Consider the following 26,013-nt stretch of genomic DNA (forward strand, 5'->3'; position numbering starts at 1 on the left):
GCTGACGGGGCCTCGGGAGGTTCAGCCAATACCAGACAAAGCAAGTGGGGCTCTCCTTCTGGAAAAATGCCCCCCCCCCCCCGGGGTAAATAATTTGATTACCAAAAATCCCCATTGAGAGAGAAACGGTCAGGAGTGGAGCTGCCGACTCTTCTCAGCTGGTGTTCACTCAGCTCCAGGTCCTCTGTCTTCTCCGATAAAGAGCCTCTGGCCGTGTCAGCGGGGGGTGACTGTCCTGCGGCCCCCACCAGCCCCCACCCCTGGAGCAGAGAGGCCAGGCTGGCCCAAAACACAGCTCCGGGGCTTTCTTTAGAAAAGCTATACTTTAATTACTTGGATCGTTTGTACAATGAAAACAGGCACCAGAAGACTGGTCTCAATGCTCACAACCATACAAAAGACAAATACAAAACCTGCGCATGGCGTGTGCAGCCCGGCGTCCCCCGCTCCGGGGCACGTGGCAGGCCGTCCCCACCCCGTTCTCAACTGTGCTGGGCCTCACTTTGGTCCCCTCAAAACCTCGTGGGACGGGAAGAGCGGCGCACTAGCAAGGAAGAGCCCGCCCTCGTGGTCAGTGGAATTTAAGAAAAAAATTTAAAAAAAAGATAAAAGTCTAACAGGCAGAGCTGTCGCTAAAATTAGGAAGTTATAAGTTTTTTGGTTAACTTTAACATTCAAAAATGCAATATTGAATCCAAAAAAGTATCTGAAATCACACAAAAGGTAACCCATATTAAAATTTAAAAAATAAGTCCAGAACACCCCCAAGAAATGAACCTAAAAGCTTCCGTGGGCTGGGGCTCGGCAGCAGCCGTGGGCCGGTCACGGGTCGTCCCTCAGCCCCGCAGTGAAGGCGGGCGGGGGCGGGGGCGCCCTAGGACACATTGGCCATGGGCTTGTACTTCTTGAAGCGCGTCCACTGGCCTGTGGCATAGTTCATCTCGAACACGGTGTCCACCAGCATGGTGGTGCTGCCCTGGCCATCCGACTTGGGCAGGTCCTCCGTGTGCTCGCTGAGCTTGATCTGGATCACGTCGCCCTGCTCCTGGCACGGGTTCTCTGTGGAGGGCAGGGGCTGCTGGGCGGGGCACTGGGGGGTGGAGGGGGGTGGGGGGCGGGGAGCCCATTCCCCCCACCCTGCGGGGGGGGGGGCCCTCATCCCCCCACCCCGGCGGGGCCGGCCGTGCACACCCACCTCGGGAACCGGCCATGAAGCCCAGGATGAGGGCCTTCTCGGGCCGCGTGACTTTGTTGGCCGTCTTGAACATCTCCTGCGCAGCGAACATCTGCTCTCTCTGCAAGCATGGGGAGAGGGGGTGTGGGTACCCGGGCCCACCCAGCACCCCCGCCCGTGTCCACCTGGAGGCCCCTGCCAGGCACTCTCCAGGTGTGGGTGGCTGAGGCCACACGCCCTTCCTGGTGGCTCTCGCCTGTCACCTAAGGCACACCTACCGTGAGCGACAGGTTCTTCTTGGGCTGCTGCTGGGCAGGGGGCTGGGTCTGTGGGGTGACCATGGCCACCGGAGGTGTCTGGGCGGCCGGGGTGACGGCTGGAGGTGTGGTGGGCGTCAGCGGTGAGGTGGGTGTCGAAGGCGCAGGTGCGGCCGGGCTCGGGCCGCTGTTGTACATGGGGGCCCTCTGCTTGAACTGCGCTGGCAGCGCGGGGCTGGGGGCACTGGGCTCCTCGGGCGGCCGGCTAGCCTGCAGGCCAGCTTCCCGAGAAGACGGTGCTGTAGGCAGAGCAAGATCTGGTGAGGGGGCCGGCCGGGCCCGGGGACCCCCGCCCCCACCCCACCCCCCTCGGGAAAGTGGGGGGCAGGCTCTGCCCCACCTCCCAGGCCCTGACCGCTCGACCCTGCTCGCCCTGAGACCTCAACTCCGGGGCCGCCACCTTGGAGCCAAAGGTCTCCGGCTTCTCCAGGCCGGCAGATGGATCCTCCTCTGCTTCAGAGAGGCTGGGACCGTGAGGGGACCCCTGGGCCCCGAGGCGCGGTCAGCCAGGCCACCCCCCTCCCCCAGCAGAACGCGCTCCCGCCGCACTATGCTAAGGGGCCGCTGCCTGTTTGCCCCCAGAAAAGGCGGAGCAGGTGAACACTTTGGGTTCGTTCCTGGAAACTCGCGCCAGCAGGCCAGCACCAGCAACGGCTCAGGAAGGAGGACACGGCAGCCCCGTGGCAGCGAGTCCGAGGCAGAGGCCGCTCCGTCCCACCCCAGCGCGCGGGCGGGGAGCTCACCTGCCGGGCTCTCGGAGCTGGGGACGTAGGACGAGGCCGGGACCGCGCTGGGTGTGGCAGGCAGGTAGCTCGTGGAGGGCAGTGCCGGCTCGCTGTTCAGGGACCCGAGTTTCTGGAACACAGAGTTTACAGTCCCTCCTGGAGGCGGGGGGTGGGGGGGGCGCCCAGGGCTGGCTCCAGCGTGAACCTCCACCCCCAACCCTGGGGCAGGACAGCGGGCTCCGCTCCCCTCAGGGCGGGGCTGCCCCCATCTGCTTAGGGAGCTTCTCAAAGCAGCCGCCGCCGCTCAGGAGAGAAGGTTGCTCGAGGTCCCCTCTTACCACAAAGCCAACGATAAAGGGAAGACTCCCTCGTTGTAGGAAATGAGGGAACAGCCCCGCAACAGGAAGACACTAAGCCACTACCCAGAAACCACCCTGGCCCCGGGGCCCTTCTCCAGCCCTAGCCCCGGGGCCGTGGGGACGAGACTCCCAAGCAGCAGGCCCTGTCTGGCCGCTGACCTCCCCAGTCACGGGCAGGCCTTGAGCCCCACACGCAGGGCCGACGGCCAGCGCCTGCCCGCCCGCCCTCCCTCCCTTGCACCTGCAAGGCCGGCACTGCCACCTCCGCCGGACAGAGGGGAAACCGAGGCACAGCAGTGAGGAGACTCGCCAAGGAGCCCCCCCCCCCCCGACAGAGCACACGCAGCATGCGTGCGCTCAACGCTACTGCGATGTCCTCCCCCTGCCCCGGTCGGGGCCTCCGGCCGGCGCTGCCACCCACAGGGCACGTCGTATGGCTAACCACCGGGACGAGGGCGCGCGCGCACGACGGCGCACGAGGGGCGGGGGGGGGGGGGCGGCAGGCGGGCCGTCAGGGACGCAGCCCCACCTGTGTGGACACCAGGCCAGCCGCGTAATCCGGGGTGGCGTTCTCCACCACGGTCTCCTCCTTGGCCGGCTTTTCCACCACTTCCGCATCTGCCAACAAAGCAGCGTCCTCGCCAGTGCCCCCGCCAGCGTGGCACCCCACGAGCGGGCCCCGGGGTGCGGGAGGGGCCCCGTCAGCGCGCGGCCCCAGCCGGCGGCCGGAAACACCTCGCTGAGCGTGCGCCTCAAACACAAGTCTCCAGGCAGAGCGCGCAGTGCGCTAGTTTCAGCGCAGCTCTGCCACGTGTGATCCCGGCCCCCCCCGGTAAGGACCATCTTGTCACAACACACAGGCCACCGGTGGCACGAGAAACACAGGACGGACTGGTCGGGGGCGCGGGCCCGGCCCCACGGACCCTGCAGGGAGCCCCGGTACGTACCCAGCGTCTTCCTCCTCCTCTTCGCCTCTCGGCCGGCGCCCACCATATCCAGCTCAGAGATGTCGAGCAGCTGCCAGAACAGACAGAAGCCCGCCCGTGACTGCCGTGTGAGCGGTGCCGGGCCGCTCTGCTGAGGCCGCAGAGAACAGAGGGGAAGTGCCCACCTTCACTCCCCTCTCCTTGCGCAGCGGCGTCCTCGAAGGCGGGATGGGGGTCCGGTTCCCGGCAGGGCTGAAGACACTGGGGGCGGTGGGACTGCGGAAGGGCGCCTGCTTCGGGATGCCTTTGAGCGGGGCTGCGGAGAGGACAGCGCCCATCGGTGGCTGCCTGAGGACGGGGCCGCCCCGCACGGCAGGACTGTGGGGAGTGGCTTGTCTCCTGCCCCTTCCACGCTGTTCCCCAAGAAGCAGAGGCCGCTCCGCCAGCCCCCTGGACGGGCGCGAGGCCCAGTGCCCTCCCTGCCCCCCACAAGCCTGTCAGATGCTCGGCAGGCATGACCCCGATTCAAACGGACTGGCTGGGTCTCTGAGGTGGTGGGGGTGACGTCACCAGGGCACCAGCGACCCCGGGCATTAGGGGGTGAGGGGCCACCTCTCCAGGGAGCCAAGCGCTCAGGCGTCAAGTCAAAGAGCAAGGCCACAGGAAGTGATGACATCACAGCCAATCTATGACATTTTTGCCAAAAACACCAAAAGAAGATCCATGCCTACAGCCACCCACCCTAACACACCAGGACTCTCAGCCTAGCTTCCTCCTTGCACCTCTCGGTGATGAGGCCCGTCCATGGCTAGATCCCCAAACGCTCTGCAGACAGAATCCCCCCCCCCCCCCCCCTCTGGTCCCCCCCCTGTCCCAACCGACCCGCCCGCCACCCCGGGACGGGGCCCCCCGCACAGGGCCTGTCCCCCTCCCCCGGCGTCTGGCGCCCCCCTCCGCCGCCTCCAGGACCCCATCTCAGTGCTCGAACGTGGACCCACGCTGCCATGCCACAGTGTGACGTGGGCGCAGGCACCGCCAGGACCAGAGGAGCACGCTGGACCTTGAACTGGATGCTGTGTCAAGGGCACAGTGACCACGCCACTGCCCTCAGGACCTCGCTGGGTGGGGCAGGCCCTACAGAACGAGGACCCCCCCCCCAGCCCAAGGCTTCCCTTTGGGCTCCGACAGGTGTGTGCATCTCTGATGACCCAGCTTCCCTGCTGTTCGGTCGGCCCTGGGCCCTGGGCCGTGGGAGAATGGCCATTCTGCCCTCTTTGGGTTTTCTGTCCAGTGCCTTCTGGGGACAAGCCCCAGGGCAACCGGATCTTCTGGTCACAGCATCTGTTCTGTTTGTGTGCAGGGCTGTTTCCAACCCTGAGGGAGGGGGGAGGTGCGGCCTGACAACACGACTTGCAGGGGCGCCCCTCTCTCTCTGCCCACAGAGCAGCTCTGGCTGCGACCCACACCGACCCACACCCGCCTGTGCTTGCTACACAGAGAGGGAGGGAAACCAGCGTTTCCCTCAAATTCTGGTCTGGCTCCTCTTAGCATGTTCACACAAACTTCCAGGTCCTTCTGCAAGAGGAAAACCTGAACTCAACCCTGAGCTCTCTCGTCATTTCACGTGTTCCCTTCACTAACACACCTCAAGGCGCCTTCAGGGCCTGTGGCCGGCGCCGATCTCAACACTTAAATGACGCTGCTAACAAGGAAAGACCGTGACTTTGAGGCTGAGCCCCAGGTTCTGACAGGCCAGGGACAGCTCAGACCTGGGGCCGGCCCAGGAGCGTGCAGCCTTACTTGTGGTGTCCATCTTCCGGAGCAGCCCCCGGCCCTTGGCGTGGAAGGGCACCCCCGCGCTCCTCTTCAGCTGCTGGGCCGTCTCGGTGGCTGTAAAAGGGTTGCGTTAGGTGAGCCACGCGCCCTGCCCCGCAGGGGCGCGATGCCTTACTAAATCTGGCTCCCGAAGAAGCCTGATCTGTATGCACTGTTACAGACACAGGGCCCGCTTTTCCTAAATAAGCATTCACGCATTCCCTGAGCAGCCCAGTCCGACTTCCAATGTCCTGTTTTCTGCTTCGCAAACCCTACTCTCAAGGAAGCAGAGCCAGGGGGCAGAAAGAACCGCACTCCAGAGGCCCCAAGAGGGGCTTTCTGTCTCTCCGGTGGACCGGAGGGAGGCCCCACTGGCCCGGTGGAGCATGCCCACACAGGCGGTCATTGGGCAAGGTGTGCTGTTTCTCCTCACAGATGCATAAATATGAGGAAGGAGACGAGAATTTCCTGAGATGGCTCGGTGGGACGGGAGAAGGGGAAGGTGAACCGCGAGGTGGCGGGGGGGGGGGGGCGCACCAGCTCACCATGCGGGCACCGGGGCCTGAGCCTGCGCCCCCGTCCTGCCGGCTCCATGAAGCCACAGAGCAGCCCTGGACCCAGGACCCTAGGTTCTTGGCAATCAGGGCATTTATGTATCCGGTTCACACCAAGTCCACAGCCATTCAAAATAAAAGCTAAATGAAATCTGAGTTTTGCCATTTGGTTGAAGGACTCCATTTCCTTGCTTTTTTATCTGGCAAATATCTTCCACATGCATTTGATAACACCACTATTTGAGAAACCATTAAATAAAATGGCCAAAAATCTTTAAGGTCAAAAGGACATCATCTGCAACTCCAGAAAAACACAAAATTCTAAGAGTGAGGGCCCAGCCTTTCAAAAAGCCCTCACGAGGCCACCTTTCTCACTGCCCACGTGACTTGGTTTGTAGATTTCATTTTTTGTAACAAAGATTAGACACTTTAACCTAAAAATTCTGAAGTTTCTAAAGCAGACTTCAGAACACGATTTAGCATAGCAGTGATAAATTTCTAAAAAAAAAAAAAACCCCAAAACTTTATGTAGCCACTGTCTTGAACGAAGTTTAGGTATCATAAAATCTAAAGGAACTCTAGAAATAAAAAGCACAGAGGAAGACAGAAGCGTGACCTGAGCCGTGGAGTCCCTAGCGCTGCTGGGCCTCCAGAGGCGGCCGGGGTGGGGGGCACTCACATTTCTGCAGGAGCTCTGCCCTCAGCGTAGCGCTCTTCGGTTTCCTTTTTAACTGAAAATGTTTCACTGGGGGAGTGAGGGGTCCGGCGAGGGTCGTCAGGGCGTTTTTATTCAAGTACTGGCACTCCAGGGGCAGCATGGCGGATGCTTCACACTCGTTCACTGCTCATTCGAGAACCAACACAACACGTTAGGAGCTGCCAGGCCCTCACCTGGCCGTGGCTAGCACAGCTCATGTGAAAATGCGAACCGAAAATGCAGTCTCCCATTTATGGTCCTGGATCTTCCGCTTTGTTTTCAACACAGAAAACAAGTGCATGGACTCCCCAGAGGCTCCACTCCACCATCACCCAACAGTCAAGGCCGCCAACGCAGCTGGCGGTCAGATGGGTGGCCCAACCGCTACATCCTGGCTTGCCTGCTACTTGTCAGCCCGGGCACCACAGATGAACGTCAATACAACCATTTTTGGAGGGTGCTGTAAGCATCCTAAGGGCATCAGAAATGCTGAGACACGCCCCCAGCAGCAGGAAGGGAAAGTCTGTGGTGGTCACAGCCTGTGGTCGCTCCCGGCCCCTGCTGAATCCTGGCCCTCAGAAGCAGCACCCAGGCAGCTATCTGGCTCTGGGTGTTCACCCAGGAGTCTGAGCTCAGGAGAAACCCTGGGGGAAGGAGCTCAAACCCAGCCCCCACTCTTCCTGTGCACCCCTCCCCCATGCCAAACCCTCTAGGACCAGGTCCCCCAGCGGCCGAGGAGCCCACCTGCAGCTGAAGACAGAGCAGGCCCTTCCCACCCAAGAGATGTCACCCAGGTGGGCATGGACCTCGCTGGACCCTTGTCAAGCTAAGCACCAGGACAGAGACATCTTGGGTCTACTTCCCGGTGCTCCTGCAGCATCCGTGGAGCGTGTGGGCCATTAGAGATCAAGTGAAAACCGACAGTGTGACAGGGTAGTCACCTCGTAGGGGAGAAAGGGCTGTGTCAGGGGCCACCTGCAGGGAATGATGGTCCAGCCACTCGGCCTGCAGCAGCACGGGTTCCGTCTCTAAGGGGCACACCAGATCCAGTTCTCCAAATGAGGAGAGGAACCTGGGGAGGAACAGCCTGCCTCCTCCTCTATGTTCTTTCTGACCATTTGAGAATATTTCCTAAATGGTTTTCAGCTCACGTTCAAAACAACTGAACTGGTGATATTTTCAAGACGCATTTCTGAGCATCTACTCTGTGCCAAGGAATGTTCTAAGCTCTAGAGTGCATTGCAACCTGAAGGGGCAGAACCCATGGCCTCAATGAGCTGAACGCGAAAACGGTATGAAATCTCAGATACAGCAAGTGCGGGGAGCAGCGGCCTGTCCTGAGCTCTGTCTGGCTAGAAGCTGGGGGGCAGCGTCCAGGGCGGCAGGGGCGGGCTGTGTACACAGCGCGCAGGCACAAAATGCAACATTCTAGATGCCAAATTCACTCCAGAAAAAGAGGTTTAAAGGAAGACCTGTTTCCCTCCTCCCAGCATAAAACACACACACAAATACCCTTTTCTCTAAGTTCTCCTAAAATATCTTGAACGTTGGGATTCTGCTCTTCGAGGTCAAGGTTAAGCGAGCCTGTGTCGGGAAAGGACTTCAGGATGTCAGCTACCATGAGAACCCAGGGGTCCGAGTCCAGGGTGGCCAGCTGGATAATCTCCGCCAGGGCGCCCTTCATCTGCCGAGAAAGGAGAGACAGTAGTCCTGAGCGGGGGGCCCCCAAGAGACACCACCCCTGCCCACCCCTCCCAGGAACACCCCCCCCGCCACCACCACTCTGACACACGCCAGCGCCTTGCTCAGGATGGTAGGACGGAGTGGGGCAGAAGCCAGCGTCTGTGCACCTTCGTTTTTAAACAGAGGGGAGCCCCCTCTGCACCCCGCTGTAGCTTCTGCGGGGCACACGACAGCATCCCACCTCTACAGCAACTGCCTCCACGCCCCATCCTCTCGGGAGCCTGCGGGCTCTCCTTCCTCTGTGCCCCCCACCCACGGCCATCCCACTTCCCCGGGCTGCCACAGCCTCTGCCAGCTTGCGACTCCCACTCACAGTGATGCCCCCACCTGGGCCAGTTGCCTGCCCACCCTCCCCTGGGGGGCCGCATCTCCCCACAGCCTCCGAGATGGCTCCCAGAGGCACCCAGGCCCCTCGTGTGCCCAAACAACAGCAGACGGGAAGGCTGTCCAAAGACGGGCAACTGCCTTTGAGTGCACGCTACCCAGAACCTATGGCAGGCCACCAACACCCCTGCTTAGGAAACCTGCTGATGGGGAAATTTCGGGATGGGGAGGCCGGCCCACAGTCCTGGGAGCACTGACGTAGGTGGCCCAGCCACGCTCAGCAGAACAGAGGGCTGGGGAAGGGGCAGAAGGCGGCGCACAGCTCCGGCTGCGTGACCCCCCCCCCCCCCCGCCCTGTCACGCCACCTCTCCGGAATGGGCCAGAGCCCGGGGAGGCCCAGAGCTCCTTTCCATTCCTCAGATGTGAGATTCGTCACTCCTGGCCTGACGGTGTCACCACACCCAAGTGCACGTCGGGTCCCACCCACCAGGGGAGAGGCACCCCTGCCCGGAGCTCAAAGCTCCGATTCTGACACTGGGCGCCCCCTGTCGGCCACACACAGGACCGGGCGCCAGTGGACGGGTTCTAAAGGCCGTCTCTTGAAAGATGCAGAAGTATGTTCTTTTCATGGCAAAAACTGTAAACGTTTATTTTTTAACATCTGTGGTGGGGGGCGTTTTATTGTTATAGAAGAATGGCCCCACCCACCACCTTCCCCCTTTTCTTTAGCTGAGCTATAAGCTCTGTTCTACATTAAAAACAAAAAGGCACAAAATGAAAATTTAAACAATTTTGCTTGTCTCTTACTACAAAGAGTTAAGGATAAAAACAGGTCTCAGGCAAACTAAAATTATATATAAAAAAATTACTCCTATCTAAATGTGTCTTCAGTGGCTCAGTAAGATGACAGGTTCCACCGTCAACGATCACCCCCAAAGCACTGAGAACAAGAAACACAGACTGTGTATGTGAGGAAAGTCCTGAGCGCCCATACTCGCAGAGGACACCACAGGAAGGGAGAGGCCACAAAGGTGATGTGGGCCCCACGGGCCGGCACACCTCACACACCCGGGAGACCAGCATCAAAAACGTGGGCAGCAGTCAATGTTGGCAAAGGGGCAGAGAGACTGGAGCCCTCTGGACACACCGCTGGGCACGTAGCACTGGGAGCCGGGCTGGCGGTTCCTCAAAGAGATGAGCATGGAGACCAAGCAGCTGCAGTGGATCCTATGGGGCAGTGGAAAGAATGAGGCCACCACACACGCACCGATACAGAAGCCTCACAAGATGAGATTTACAATGAACCAGACCCTCTAACAACCTACCCGTTCTATAGACCCTGAGTCTCTCCCGAGAGCCACGAAAGGTGGGGTGTTAGGGACAGAGACACAAGCAAGACATAAGACCTGATCTCAAAACGCTCACAAGTGAGCACAAGATAAACAGAGAATCCACTTGTGTTCACGAAAGCCTACTGTTTTGGGGCCTCTGGGTGGCTCAGTCGTTGGGCATCTGCCTTCGGCTCAGGTCATGATCCCAGGGTCCTGGGATCGAGCCCCGCCTCGGGCTCCCTGCTCCGAGGGAAGCCTGCTTCTCCCTCTCCCACTCCCCCTGCTTGTGTTCCCTCTCGCTGTGTCTCTCTGTCAAATAAATAAAATCTAAAAAACAAAAACAAAAAAACCCCACTAAATCTTCAACAAGAATCCTACCTTCAGCCATGTTCTCATGGTAGGCTTTCCCTGGGTTTCTGGGGGGACACAGATGCTTGAATAAGAAGCTTCCAGTTCTTGCAAGAGGGCACCCTGGCATGGGCCACTGGAACATCGCATGCCCTCACAGGTGCGTGTGCTCACAGGCTCTCCCTCCCTCTCTCTCTCTCTCTCTCTCTCACACACACACGCCACACACAAATCCCTGGGAAAAAAGTTGGCCTGCATCTAAATGCATGGTTGGAGACAGATCTGGGGCTCTGAGGAAAATAAAACTGGCTTCCAATCTCACAGCATTAAAGACCCATTAGTGAAATGAGAGAGGCACATATAACGGCTTCTTAAAACTTCAAAAGCACAAACCATAAACCAAAAAATTTATTACTGTGTATTAAAATGAAAGATTTCTGTTCAGTGAAGGGCAAACGAAAACGTTAACAGACAGGTAACAGAATGGCAGATGCAATCTGTAATGTTCAAAACCAGCAGTGTTTACTATCCAAAATATACCGAGTCCCTGCAAATCAACAAGACAGCAACCCCAATAGAAACAAAGGCAGATGCTATTCTTTTTTTTAAGATTTTATTTATTTATTTGTCAGCGAGAGAGGGAACACAAGCAGGGAGAGGGTCAGAGGGAGAAGCAGGCTCCCCGCTGAGCCAGGAGCCCGATGCGGGGCTCGATCCCAGGACCCCGGGATCATGGCCTGAGCCGAAGGCAGACGCTTCACCGACTGAGCCCCCCAGGCGCCCCAAAGGCAGATGCTATTCACAGGCAATGAATAAGGCAGAAGTTTGAGAAGGCAGCGAACACAGGAATAGCAGCCTCAAATGAACACAAGGTAGCACTTTCCAACCACCTGATCCACAAAAACAGAAAAGTGGACGAACCCGAGGGGGGAGGGGGAGGGGACACAAGCACACACTGCAGGTGGGAGTGTGGGTGGCACCATGTCACCATTTAAGCAGATATGTTCTATGACCCAACACTCCCACCCCTGGGCACAGGTCCCAAAGAAACCTTCACAGTGACCCCTGGGTAAGATAAGAAGCTCTGTGCTGCGGCACTCCTTGTCATAGCCAGGCTAGAGAGCGGTGTGCACAGGGACACCAAGCACGGGGGCACAGCGGAGCAGACCCGGAGTCTGCCCGTCTTCTGTGGAGGGCCTGACAGTGCCCACTGAGGGCTTGTGGGCCACGTCAAAAAAAAAGGAATGACAGACACAGCTTTGAACAATCCCTTTACTAACGTGCAAACGTTCTTAGCTCACAGGCCTTATGAACAGGTCACAGCCAAGTTTGCCAACCCTGGGATTAGATGAAGAACAACATGGGTGAATCTTGAAAATAATGTTTTGTTTAAAAACTCTGACTTAAGTACATAGACAATATAATTTACATCAACTAAAAATAATATGCTCTGGGCGCCTGGGTGGCTCAGTCGGCTGGACGACTGCCTTCAGCTCAGGTCACGATCCTGGAGTCCCGGGATCGAGCCCCGGATCGGGCTCCCTGCTCAGCGGGGAGTCTGCTTCTCCCTCTGACCCTCCCCCCTCTTGCGCGCTCTCTCTCTCTCAAATAAATAAATAAAATCTTTAAAAAAATATATATATATGCCCTGAAGGATGTGAACAGGTTCTCCACCAAAGAAGATTTGAGGTATGAGACTGACGAGAGATGCTCGGCGTCGCTAGTGACTATGGAACACTGAGCCCTAGGACAGTGCCTGAGAAGGCAAGGACACCACCAAACGGAGAGCGTGGCAGCTGGAGCCCTGGCCACTGCCAGAGGGACGGTAACACGAGACCACCACCTTGGAGAGCAGCCCGCCAGCTTCTTTAGAAGTGAAATACAGAGGGGCGCCGGGGGGGTGCAGTCGGTTAAGCATCCGACTCTTGGTTTCGGCTCAGGTGCCGATCTCAGGGTCGTGGGATCCAGCCCGAGGCAAGCTCTGAGCCCAGCAGGAGTCTGCTGGAGGTTCTCTCTCTCTTCCCCTCCCCAAGTACTCTCCCTCAAATAAATAATTCTTTTTTTAAAAAAAGGGAAGTGAAACACACACCTAGCACCTAGCTACCCATCTCCTGTGTGTTTCCCCTGGAGAATGACAGTCCACACGAGGAGATACCCGTTTCTGGAGCATGTCCACACGGAGGCAGCCTACTCAGCAGTCAAAGTTAAGAACTATAGAGGGCGCCTGGCCGGCTCCGCCGGAGCATGCAGCTCTTGATCTCAGGGTCATGAGTTTGAGCTCAGGCTGAATGTAGAGGTTATTTAAATAAACTTTAAAAAAAAAAGTTAAGAGCTAGGGTGCCTAGGTGGCTCAATCGGTTAAGTGGCTACCTCTGGCTCAGGTCATGATCCCGGGGTCCTGGGATCGAGTACCCTTACCGGGCTCCTTGCTCAGCGGGAGCCTGCTTCTCCTTCTGCCTCTCCCCCTGCTTGTTTGTTCTTTCTCTCTGATCAATCAATAAATAAAAATCTTCAAAAAAAGTTATGAGCTATTAGTACACATGGACACATGGGTTAATCTTAAAATTATGATGTTGAGAGAAGCCAGACCAAAAACATCACTCTGTATGATTCCATGAAATAATACTCTAGGAAATGTGAACTAATCTACAGTGACAGAAGCAGGTGCACAGGAGAGGGACAGGAGACCCAGGTGGTGATCCTTCTCTGTGCTAGTTTACAGGTGTGCTGAGGTCACATCACACGCATTAAATACAGGCAGTTTAGGTCAATTACACCTAAAAGCAATACACACACTTTTAAAGGACACATGCAAAAAGACACATGTTAAACAGAACTGGGGCGCCTGGGTGGCTCAGTGAAATGTCTGCCTTCTGCTCAGGTCATGATCCCGGGCTCCTGCTCAGCAGGGAGCCTGCTTTTCCCTCTCCCTCTGCCCCCACTCCCTCTCCCTTCCCCTGCTTGTGCACACACGCTCGCTCTCAAAGAAATAAATAAAATCTTTAAAATAAATAACGAGAAGAGAACGGTTGGTGCCTGCGGAAATGTGGGAGCAGAACGTGGGGGTAAAAGTAAGTGCCACAGCACAGACTCCGTAGGAAGGAAGAAGGAGTCAGTAAACAGTTTAACCACAGACGAAGGAAGGGATGGGGTGGTAAGTTAGACACTATCCAGACCATAAGAAAGAAAGGAAACCACTAGAAACTACAGAAGGGAGACATTCGGCTCAGGAGACAGAGGGAAATCCCACAGGCACCTCCTTGGAGAAGCAGACAACAAGGGCGAGAAACTGAGGTATAGGCAATTATGTGACGGGTTAACTGCTGAGATTTTCTAGAATAGAAGGAAGATACCTGTAATTTCAAAAAGCCCACCAAAACATGCCATAGGAAAATGCAGGACTACAGAGTGACCCAGTGTCCTGGGCCAACGCTCTGAGGCCATCAGGGGGAAGCCTACAACCTGATGCGGGCTCCTGCTTGCTGTGGGATGGAGCTGCACCCCACAGGCAGAAAAGAAACAACAGAGGTGCTGGATGGGGGCGGGGGGGGGGCATGGCAGCAGAGTTTAGGTAAAATGTTAATGAAGTGGTGAGTCTGTGTGTCAGAAGGTCTGTGTCAGAACCGTGACGTGGACCTGGGTGCAGCGTCCTTGAACACAACACAGGTGAGAGCGAGGCTGTCACGTTCACACATTCCTATCTGACTTTCTGCCCCTGACTTGGAAAGTGAGGCTGTTTCTCTGTGTCTAAGTGTCAGATCCTCCAAGTAAAAGTGGGACATTTCATTCTCGTGAAGATGATTTCAAGCAGCAAAGTTTCCGAGCTGTCCTTCTGGACAGTGGGTTCTCGGTGAATAAGAGCCACAGTGAGTAAAGGGTGCGCTATGACCACCCTCCCAGCTGCAGTGTGACCTTGGGAGAAACTGCCTCTGGTTCACTTTGCAGCTGGTCTTATCTTTCTGATAGTCCAGCTGATGAGTCTACAGTTCCCCAGTCCCTGAGCACTGGCATCCCTAGGACTCCCCCTGGTCATCTCATGAGTTGGTTAATTTTGCATAATAAACAGTACCTCACAGCCACCTCTGCTTCCCCAGAACTTCCACTGGTGCCAATGTCAATGTCTTAGACCAAAGTGATCACCGGTTTTATCCAGTACCAGCATTTATTATTTCCTAAACACCCTTTCAAATATAGCCAAAACATCAAGTCACTATTTACCTTTTACGACACTTTGTAATTTAATTTAGCAAAACACCTCATGTACATTGTCTCCCAAAATCATTAGCCTACATTTTCAAGACATCATTCTTACTCCCCTAACCAGATAAAAATTCTTAGAGCAGGAGCCTCAACTGAATTCTGTACCCCTCACTAAATAAACCAAAGCAAGGGATCATTCAAATCTCTCTTACTCCTCCCAGGTATTAGCTAAGAACTGTTGTTTATTTAGCTTTTGAGAGGAACAGATACATCACAAAACAAGTAAACTGGTTTCAGGATTCCACTAAGAAACACAAGCTGTAGCAGATGCTATGATGGTTAATTTGACTGGGCCAGGGGTGACCAGACATCTGCTCAAACAGAAGTTCTAAGTATGTCTGGATGAGATTAACATCTGAATTGGTAGACTCAGTAAAGCAGACTGCTCTCCCTAATGTGGGAGGGCCTCATTCACTCCACTGAAGACACAACTCCAGCTTGACTGAACTGGAACACGGGTCTTTCCCAGTCTTCAGATTTGGACGAAACACTCATTCTTCTTGGGACTCCAGCTTGCTGGCTTTCTGACTAGCACTACACATCAGCTCTCTTGGGTCTCAAGCATGCTGGCTGCAGATCTCAGGACTTCCTAAATTCCATAATCATGTAAGCCAATTCCTTTCAATAAAAGCCACCCCCCCATATATGGCATATATAGGTATTTATAGGGCACACACACACACACACACGCACGCATGTGGACACACCCTACTGGTTCTGTTTCTCTAGAGAACTCTGTCTAACACAGTGTGGAACACATCTAGCCCAGTTATCTAGTCCCCCTGTATCTATGGTCCTATGTAGAAAACCTTAATCTTTAGAATAACACCCCAAAAGTATCAGACCCTTAAATAACTTAAGAAAGATAACTAAGTGAATTAAGATGTTTTAAAAATTTTCTTGGGGCACCTCGCTGGCTCAGTTGGTAGAGCATGTGACTCTCAATCTTGCGGTGGTGAGTTTGAGTCCCACACTGGGTGTAGAGATTACTTAAAAATAAAATATAGGGGCTCCCGGGTGGCTCAATTGGTTAAGTGTCTGCCTTCGGCTCAGGTCATGATCCCAGGGTCCTGGAATCGAGCCCCGCATCAGGCTCTCTGCTCAGCGGAGTATCTGCTTCTCCCTCTCCCTCTGCCTGCTGTTCCGCCTGCCTGTGTGCCCTCTCTCTGTCAAACAAATAAAATCTAAAAAAAATAAAATAAAAAATATTAAGAAAAGAAAAAATTTTCTTAACACCAAGAAAATAAAAATGCTTTTCAGAAAAGTAAACTACCCAGAATTACCTAATTGTTTTTCAATCCAGCTAGTAAGTTCTTAATTATAACTTCTTATAATACGGAGGTGCCTGGCTGTCTCAGCTGGTAGAGCACGTAACTCTTGGTCTTGGGGTCACTGAGTTCAAGCCCCATGTTTGGTACAGAGCTTACTTAAAAGAAAATAAAAAATTCTTATAATATGGACAAAGTCCCAGAACTACATATATTGATATATATCAATGAAAAAAGCTGATATATCTATATTAAAGCTGGACAAAAAAAGACTTTAAGGACAAAACATTACCACATATAGAAATCTCTATATAAAGATCCATGGTTCAGTTTACCAGGCAACTATAACAGTTCTAAATTTGCATATACCTAATAACATAGCCTCAAAATACATAAAGCAAAAGGTGATAAAACCATAAGGAATGACAAATCTATATCATAACAGAGATCAACATACGCCCCTAATTGATAAAATAGTTTTTTAAAAATCAGTAAGACTACAGTAGACCTATATAATACAATAAACAAATTGACATAATGAACTGTTGGGTTCACTGGGTAGTGGATCTCAAAACTAGAGAATAAACATGCTTCTCAAGTTCAATCACAATGTTTACAACAACTGACTATATATTTCGCCATTAAGCAAATCTTAAATTTCAAACAACTAAAATATTGTACACTGTATTCTCTGACAAGTACTCAATACAGCTAGAATTCACTAACAAAAACATAACTATAATCTCTCACTCTCCAATGTATGGAAACTAAGAAACAATTCTAAACTATACAGCATCAGTGAAGAAATCATCATAGAAATTAGGAAATACTGTGACTTAGTAATGAAAATGCCATTTATCAGAACTTGGAAGGATGCAGCTAATGCTGGGAGTAGAAGAAAATTTATGGCTTTACACATATATTTTAGGAAAAAAGCTAAAAAATGAAGTCGCACTCAATCTCCAACTTAAGAGATTAGAAAAAGAACAAAATAAAAAAGAAAGTAGAAGGAAGAAAATAATGAAAGTGCAAAAAAGTAGTGAAACAGAAAACAAATACATAACAGAGAATATCAACAAAGCCAAAAGTTGGTACTTTGAAGTCTTAGAAAATTGACAAGTATCTGATGAATCAAGAAAAAGAAAAATGAGAGAAAAAAATGAAAAAGGGAACATCACTGCACATGCTTCTGATATTAAGAAGATAAAAGGATATTAACTATGTTATGCTAATAAATTTGAAGTTTAAGTAGAAATGGCTAATCCTTTAAAAATATATATAACATTTAACCTTTACTTAAGACTATAAAACCAAAAATCAATACTCAAAAATCTTCCCACAAAGAAAATCCAGGTCCCCCATATGGTTTTATTACTAAGTTCTACCAAACATTTAGGAAGAAATAATTTGATTATAAAACTTTCCAAAGAAAAGGAAAACAGAGGATACACTACAATCCCTTTTATAAGGGTAGCATAACTTCATACCCAAATCTGACAAGACAATATGAAAAAGTAAAATTAGAGGGGTGCCTGGCTGGTGCAGTCAGTTAAGCACCCTACTCTTGGTTTCAGCTCACGTTATGATCTCAGGGTCATGAGATCGAGCCCCACAGTGGGCTCTGTGCTCAGCACGGGGTCTGCTTGAGATTCTTTCTCCCTCTTTGTCTGCCCCTCCTGCTCATGCTCTCTCTAAAATAGATAAATAAATCTTAAAAAAAAAAAAGATAAAGTAAAATTAGAGGTAAATTTCACCCATGAACATAAATATAAAATTCCTATACAAAATATCAGGACAACATAATCCAACAATATAAAATGGCTAAACTGGGGGCACCTGGGTGGCACAGTTGGTTGAGCCTCTGACTCTTTAGTTTCAGCTCAGGTCATGATCTTGGGGTCCTGGGATCAAGCCCCACATTGGGCTCTACACTCAGTGCAGAGTCTGCTTCAAACTGTCTCTCCCTCTGCCCCTTCCACCCCATGGTGTTCTTGCTCGCTCTCTCTCTCAAATAAATAAATAAATAAATAAAAATAAAATGACTAAATTAGGTTTATACCTCAGGGATACAAAGTTGGTTTACAATTAATGCTATTCCATAAATATGGCGAATTACATGCCAATTGTAACAAATTAACCATTTGTTAAAACTCAAAACCCATTCATGTTCACACCACAGGATGGCTATATCAAAAAGACTGATGATAACAAAGGATGGGAAGGTGTGAGAAACTCGAACACTCAAAAATCACTCGAGTAAAATGTAAACATGCTAAAGCCACTGTGGAAAACAGTTTGGCAGTTCCTCAAAATAGTTATAATATGATCCAAGCAATTCTTCTTCTAGGCATATACCTGAGAATTGAAATCCAATGTCCACATTGAAAACACAGGTCTATAAAACCTTGTTATGAATTCTCACAGCAGCATTATTCATAATAGTTAAAAAGAGTAAACAACCCAAATGTCCATCAACTGACAAATAATTGATGAATAAAATGTGGTCTATCAATACAGTGGAATATCATTCAGTTACAAAAAAGGAATGAAATAGAAACATACTACAACATCAACGAGCCCCGAAAGTATTACACTAAGTAAAAGAAGCCAGGCACAAGGACCACATATTATGTGATTCCACTCACACGATGCCCGGAACAGATAAATCCCTAGGCACAGAAAGCAGATTAGTGGCTGCCTCAGGCTGGAGAAGGTGGGAGTAGTGGTGGAGGGGAGACTGCTAACAGGTATGGGTTTACTTTGGGGCTGATGAAAATGTTCTAAAATTGACTAGGACGATGGTTACACAACTCTGAATATACTAAAAACCACTGAATTGTCCATTTCAAATGAGTGAATTGTATGGTATGTGAATTATATCTCAATAGAACTCCTAAGAAAACTCATTCATGATTACAACTTTAAAAAAAATTTTAAGAGCTCCTGGGTGGCTCAGTCGGTTAAGTGTCTGCTTTTGGCTCAGATCATGATCCTGGAGTCCCTGGATCGAGCCCCATGTTGGGCACCCTGCTCAGCAGGGAGTCTGCTTCTCCCTCTCCCTCTGCTCCTCCCCCTACTCGTGCTCTCTCCCTCAAATAAAATCTTAAAAAAAAAAAAATTAAAAAAAATTTAGAAGTAGGGGCATCTGGGTGGCTCAATTGGTTGAGTGTCTGCCTTCTGCTCAGGTCATGATCCCAGGGTCCTGGGATGGGGTCCCCCATCTGCCTCCTTGCTCAGCAGGGAGCCTGCTTCTCCTTCTGCCTGCCGCACCCCCCTCCCTTGCTTCTTTCTTTGTCAAATGGATTAAAAAAAAAAACAACTTAAAAAAGATAAATAAATAAAAAATATATTAAAAATCTAGAAATAGAAGAGAATTTCCTTAACCAGATAAAATCTATCTACCAAAAATAATAGGAAACATAGTATTTACCAGCAAAACAGTCAAAGTTCTCATTGTGTGATAAGAAAAAAGACAATGTACTGGAGGGGTCCTGGTGGGTGCAGTAAGGCAAGAAAAAGTAGTAAAAAGTAATTGGAAAGAAATTAGTAAGTACACAGAAAAAGAAAGAGTCAACAGGAACATTATTGCAATTGGTAAGCTTTAACACAGAAGCTATTCACAAACTCATCTAAAAAAATATATTTAACAGATACCATTTATGACAGCATGAAAAATATGAAATGTCTAGTAACACATCTAACAGAAGATGGAAGATCTCTATGAAGAAAGCCATAAAATTTTATAACAAATAAAGGAGATCTAAATAGAGAGGTATGCCCATATTCACAATTTATCAGATTCAATATTATTAAGAGGATTTCACCCCAGAATGCACTATAAACTCAACTCAGTCTTAATCAAAATCTCAACATGATGTATGTGTAAACTGAGGAGTGAAGATTAAATATATACAGAAGTAGAAACAACTTAGAGTGGCCAAAGATGCTTCTAAAGAATAAAGTGGGAGGGTCTGCTGTGAGCTGGCAAGACATGTGTATACAGTGGCAGTAACAGGACCTAGTGGGTTATTGACACAGTGATATATAAATAGCCTGAAGGAACAGAGCAGAGCCCAGGCACAGACCCACAGAAGTGACAGTGCAAATCAACAGCTGCTTCAATAAATGGTGCTGGACTAATCGGACATCCATGTGGAAAACAAAATTGGACTCCCAGCTTCACACAATGGTCAATTCCAGGTAGACTGAAGACTCCAATGTGAAAGGCAAACTGAGCTGCTCAAACAGGACAGCAGGAGCACCCTCCCTCCAGGCAAGGCACCACATCCTGAACAAGACAAACTCCGCCCCAATCACAGAGGAAGGCAAGACTGGCACCGGCACCCAGTTACAGCTGAGAGCGTCTGTACCTCCAAAGATTCTGTGAAAAAGCCTACGAGAGGCTTAAAACTGGAAAAGAGCTGTAAAATATATAACTGAAAAAGAACTGCTAGCCAACGTTTATATATATGTGTGTATATATATAAAGATTTTTAAAAACTACATAGCAAAAAAAAAAGACTGTCAGGAAAAAAACCCACAAATGATGTAAAGAGGTAACTCACAAAAAAGAAAATCAGTGAATAATACATGAAAGGATGCTCAACCATGTTAGTATTAAGGCAAACACAAATCAAAACCACCCAACGCGGTGACTGTACTTACTTACTGTATTGCATATTTGAAAGCTGCTAAGAGAAGTCTTAGAAGTTCTCATCCCCCCCCCAAATTCTGCATATACGGTAGACTTACTGTGCTGATCATAAGCAATATATGCAAACACTGTATCATTATGTTGCATGTCTGAAACTAACATTGTATATGTCAAATTACACCAGGGGGCACCTGGGTGGGACCAATTCTTGGTTTTGGTCAGGTCCTGATCTGAGGGTCCTGTGGTTGAGCCGCAGGAGGGGCTCCCCGTTCAGGGGGGAGTCTGCTTCTCCCTCTGCCCTCCTCCCTCACGTGCATGCTCTCTTTCTCTCAAAGAAATAAGAAAATCTTTAAAAAAATTTTTTTAAGTGGTGCAGGTACTTTGGGAAAAAACAAACAAGAAAAGCCACCGAACACCTTTATGCACCCAGCAGGCTGGCAAGTGTGGGTGAGGAGTTTAATCTGATACAACCACTTTGAAAAACAATGTAGCATAATGCGATGACCCCACAACCCCAAAGCTAGATATCGTACCCTAGAGAAGTCCATGCTTCCTGACACCCTAACGCAAACACAATAACGCTGGCAACAGCATTATCCACAACAGCCAAAAGCTGTCCACAACCCATTGTGTCCCCAGAACAGGACGGATCAAGCGCTGCCCGCTCCGGGAAGGGAACACTATTCAGCACGGAAAATTAACCGGGAGTCGCGGCAGTGTGGATGCATCCACCCCGGGCACACGCACGCGCACAGCAGGCGCCGCTACTCGGCCAGTCCCACAAATGTGCACCTGTGCACCGGCTCCACCGGGCCACAGCGAACTTAGAAACTACAGCAGTGTCCTCACAAAAACTGCAACAGTCGTGGCACAAAGTTGAAGCAACCACGGGGCTTTAGTATCTTGAAAAACTACTTTACCTCGCACGAAAAACGACACCACATGCCGTTATGGAAAAAAACAGAAGACAAATCTCACACATCCACTCATTTGAACACCGTGAAGTGTTCGTGCGTGGAAAGAATTCAAAGAATACAGGGCCCTGAACGAGCGGCTATTCCGTAAGATGCCCAGAACAGAACCCGGAGTCCACCGCGCTCCCCGGCTCCGGATCCCGGCTCCGGAACCCGATCGCGGCTCCGGGGCTCCCCAGCCTCCCCTCCCGGCCGGTGGGCTCCAGCCCCTCCCCACCAGCAACCCGGGCGCGGGGAGGGTGAGGCCTGTGGGGCAGACGGTCCGGAGCCAGGCAGGCCTGACCCGGGAGAAGATTAAGAGGGTCCGTGGGCAGGGGGGCGTGAGGGTCGGGGACGAGGGTCCGGGGACGGGAATGAGGGTCCGTGCCAGGGGGAGTGAGGGTCGGGGACGAGGGTCCGGGGACGGGAATGAGGGTCCGTGGGTAGGGGGCGTGAGGGTCGGGGGGTCCCGGGGCGGGAATGAGGGTCCGCGGGCAGGGGGAGTGAGGGTCGGGGGGTCCCGGGACGGGAATGAGGGTCCGTGGGCAGGGGGAGTGAAGGTCGGGGGGTCCCGGGACGGGAATGAGGGTCCGTGCCAGGGGGAGTGAGGGTCGGGGGGTCCCGGGGCGGGAATGAGGGTCCGTGGGCAGGGGGCGTGAGGGTCGGGGGGTCCCGGGACGGGAATGAGGGTCCGTGGGCAGGGGGCGTGAGGGTCGGGGGGTCCCGGGACGGGAATGAGGGTCCGCGGGCAGGGGGCGTGAGGGTCGGGGGGTCCCGGGACGGGAATGAGGGTCCGTGGGCAGGGGGCGTGAGGGTCGGGGGTCCCGGGACGGGAATGAGGGTCCGCGGGCAGGGGGAGCGAGGGTCGGGGACGAGGGTCGGTGGGCAGGGGGGCGTGAGAGTGGGAGGGGTTCCGGGTGACGGTGAAGGTCCGGGGCAGGGCTGCGAGGGGGTACGCAGGGGCCGTCGGAGAGGAGGGGGCAGGGCCCGCGGTCTCGGGTCACTGGAAGGGGCGGCCCCGCGCCCCCACCGCCGCCCGCCTCACCTCGTCCACGGTGCGGCGCGGGAGGTGCAGCGTCCCGAGCAGCAGCTTGAGCTTCACGGCCGATGAGAGGCCGTGGAAGCAAAGGCGGATGTTGTCGATGACCGCGGCGGTGAGCAGGGACGCGATGCTGGGCGGCGCCCACAGCTCGTCCGTGGCCCCCAGCTTGTTGTGCAGCCACAGGCCCGTGTCGCTCTCCCGCATGGACGCCATCTTGGGGGGAGAAAGCCGGGTGCCGCCGAGCCGGCATCTTATGAAGACACCTACGCGCCCGCGGCGAGGACCCCCAACATGGCGGCGCCCGCCGGTGAGGGCCGCGGTGGCGTCTCTGGAGGGGCGGGGCCTCGGCGAGGAAGGCCCTCCGGCCGCCGTAACGTAACATGGCTGCGCCCGCGGCCGTACGGCCGTGGAAGATGACGTCAGGGGAGGGGGCGTCGCGCCCCTGTGGCCGGTGGACGCGGCTTCTGGGGGCGCGGGCTGGCGGGCGTCCCCGCGCGCTGCAGAGCGGAGCGCGTTTGCCGGGTTGGCCGACGCCCGGAGGCGCCTGCGCCGCCGCCCGCGCTCGCTCTGTCCCCGTCCGGCCGCGACGCAGACGGGTCCCGGCCTCGCGGCGGCCGGGCGTCCAGAGTAGCCGGGAGGCAGGCTCACGCGTGCTCCCCTTGCGTTGTCGCCCAGCTTTCCGAGCGAGCCCCTCGGCGCGGGCCCTGCTGGAGGGAGGAGTCCAAGGTCAAAAAGACGTTTATGACAGTCGGCCAGGTGCGGCCCGGTGTGCACGCAGGCGTGCTGCCGTTCGTCCTTTCCGCAAGGTGCACTGAGCCCTGGCTGTGCGCCTGGTGTTCGTCCGGGTGCCTTTGTGAGTTCTGCGCTCCGGAGGTAAGGGCGGTGTACAGGAGCGCAGCAGTGAAGGTGGGGTGCAGAGAGGGCTGGGCGGGGGCCTGGCCCGCCTCTCTGGTCCCCGGTGCCGCTGGGTTTGCCTTTTGCCCGGCAGCTGTCCCAAGAAAGGACGGAGTCGCTATGCGTGCGGCTGCTCCCTGTGCTCAGGGTCAGCTGCAGGCAGCCCTCCTGGGGCTTGTCCCTGACACCCACGCCTGCCAGACTTGGGCCTGCCCTTTCCAGATGCCCAGAGTGGGGGAGAGTCGAGGGTCAAGCCCCCTTTGAAAGGAGGTCAGCCCTGCCTTGCCGGGTGTGTGTGGGGGGTTGTTTTTACCACTCCCAGGCTTCTGCTAGCCTTGGGAATAATCAAGGAAAGCACAAAATTGAGTGAGTGCCCCTTTGCCCGGAGGGGGCCATCTCTACCATGGCCAACCCTCTGCTTGCCCCAGGCCAGCTTCCTCGCCTGCTTCCAGAGGTCTCTGCTGGAGACATCGCTCAGAGTCGGGATGGGTCTCTGGTGGACCAGGAGGTGCTCTGGAGTATGGCCACAGACCAAGAGCAGTGGGGACTTGTTTACCATGGCGGGGCCCGGCTGGCGCCATCTCTCTGAGGAGGGGAGGCCGAAAGAGACAGCAGGCAGTGAGCAGGAGCAAAAGGGCGACCTGCACAGGGAGCACCTCAGTGGCTCAGGAAGGTACCCCCTTCCCAGTTCCTCACCTGCGCTCACACACATACTTTGCCCCTCCCCCATCATCTCCAAGAGTGCCCGTTCCCAAATCTCCCCTTCAGACCTCCACACCCATAGGCTCCATCTTTCCAGTTCAAGACCGCAGTGGGGAGGGAGGTGGGATGGACCCACTGCCTAACCTTTCTGCACCTGCGCAGTGGAGAGGTCTGCAGTCCAGACCCCCCAGATCAAATCCCACAGCTCACCTCTCTCCCCAGGCACCTCCCCCCACTCACTCTAGTGTGTTCCGGGATACCTACTGATGTGTGTATATCATTAACAAACCTTAAATGTTATGTGTACATTTGTGCCTTCAATGGACAGAGATGAGATTATGCCAGATCTTGTATCCACCACGTTTTAGCTTTCCATTCCCTAGGAATAAACCCTTACATTGCTTCCAGTTGCCCACCCTACAGACAACCCTCCTACGAGTCCCTCCAGGACTGTGTATAAGGGTCTGGGAGTTGCCTGCCCGTGAGTGGAGGTGTTGACCAAAGGGCATATAGGTAATGTTACAAAGGGCTACCAAAAGTTTCCTAGGGGACTGGGTTAGTTAACCACGGCCCCCCCAGCCATGTGCTGTTCCAGCTTACGTAGGTTTACAAGAGCCAATTGTTTTATTTTCAGGAATTCTATAAGCTTGTCATTAAACATAGCATTATTAAAAATTAAACTTCATTTAATTGTATTCATTTTACTACTTTATCTTTTACAAGATATCTTATTTCAGGGGCGCCTAACTGGCTCAGTCCGTGGAGCCTATGACTCTTGATCTCAGGGTTGTAAGTTCGAACCCCACGTTGGGTGTAGAGATTACTTAAAAAAATAAAATCTTAGGTAGGGCTGCCTGGGTGGCTCAGTGGGTTAGATGTCTGCCTTTGGCTCAGGTCATGATCACGGGGTCCTGGGATGGAGCCCCACGTCTGGCTCCCTGCTCAGCGGAGAGTCTGCTTCTCTCTCTACCCCTCCCCTTGTGCTCTCCCTCTCTTTCAAATAAATAAATAAAATCTTAAAATAAAGGGCAACCCTCTTGGGTCTCCTCCCTCTTCGGGAGCTTTGTATTTTCGCTCAATAAACTTTGCTTTGCTGCCCACCAAAAGGAAATAATAATAATAAAAATAAAATATTAAAAAAACAACAACTGAGATATCTTTCTTCATTTCACATTACCCATGCTCTAGATGTTATTCACATCTGCCGTATGGGAATGGTGGAAACACTGTGTAACCTACTACTGCCTGGCTCATCCCAGCCTCATTTCATTGACCTAATACTGGTAGCCTGAACTCAGCAAGGATGGGATTATTTACACCAGGGATATCGCAAATTCTACAAACCAGGGCTTGATTGATAGTTTTGTTGATTGTCTTAGACTTAAGAAAGCTATAGAAAGAGCTAACAGTGAAGATTAAACTTAAAAGTGTGTTTTGTCTTTTGCCCTTACACTGTAAATAGTACACCCGCACACCAGTGCCGTATTTCTTCCGGTACTCAAAAATCATTGTCTAATTTAGCAAAGAAGGCCCTCATGTCACCGACTAATGGATGAAGTTCTGAAGTAAGTATGCTGGAGCTAAAAGAAGTTACAGTTTAATCATGATAATTTGAGGGTAAGAAAGAGTTTCACAGTTGATTACATATCAAATTTAATGGCAACACATTTAGTGGGAAAAGAGCAGAGTGGGATGCAACTTCATGTGTCAAATAATGACTGAATTATAACTACTCGTCGGTCAAAATGAAAATCTTTGTTCACTGTGTGCAAATGTTCATGGCAGCTTTATTCATAATAGCCAAAAACTTGAAATAATCCAGATAACTCTGACCCTGTTTGTAGCCTTCTATAGAATATGTTTTGGTGGTATTTGAGTCCTCTGTTTTATGTCCTTGAAACCAATTCTGGGTCCTTAGGAAAAATT

The 26,013-nt window shown here is 52.6% G+C and overlaps 1 protein-coding gene across 1 annotated transcript; it reads right to left on the reverse strand.

Annotated features, from left to right (window-relative positions):
- Window positions 1-304: 304 nt before the first annotated feature.
- Window positions 305-22,841, reverse strand: NELFA (negative elongation factor complex member A). The gene is made up of 11 exons (XM_025887079.2): window positions 22,495-22,841; window positions 8,080-8,251; window positions 6,550-6,711; window positions 5,302-5,391; window positions 3,687-3,817; window positions 3,523-3,592; window positions 3,105-3,193; window positions 2,235-2,346; window positions 1,453-1,730; window positions 1,196-1,295; window positions 305-1,059 (listed from the first exon to the last, which is right to left on the reverse strand). Exons 1-11 carry the CDS (start codon window positions 22,702-22,704, stop codon window positions 875-877), a joined length of 1,599 nt encoding a protein of 532 aa, XP_025742864.1. The 5' UTR covers window positions 22,705-22,841; the 3' UTR covers window positions 305-874.
- Window positions 22,842-26,013: the final 3,172 nt, after the last annotated feature.

This window comes from Callorhinus ursinus, unplaced genomic scaffold (assembly GCF_003265705.2).
Source record: "Callorhinus ursinus isolate GAN/ISIS: 27379988/994484 unplaced genomic scaffold, GSC_fseal_2.0 scaffold4, whole genome shotgun sequence".
NCBI lineage: Eukaryota > Metazoa > Chordata > Mammalia > Carnivora > Otariidae > Callorhinus > Callorhinus ursinus.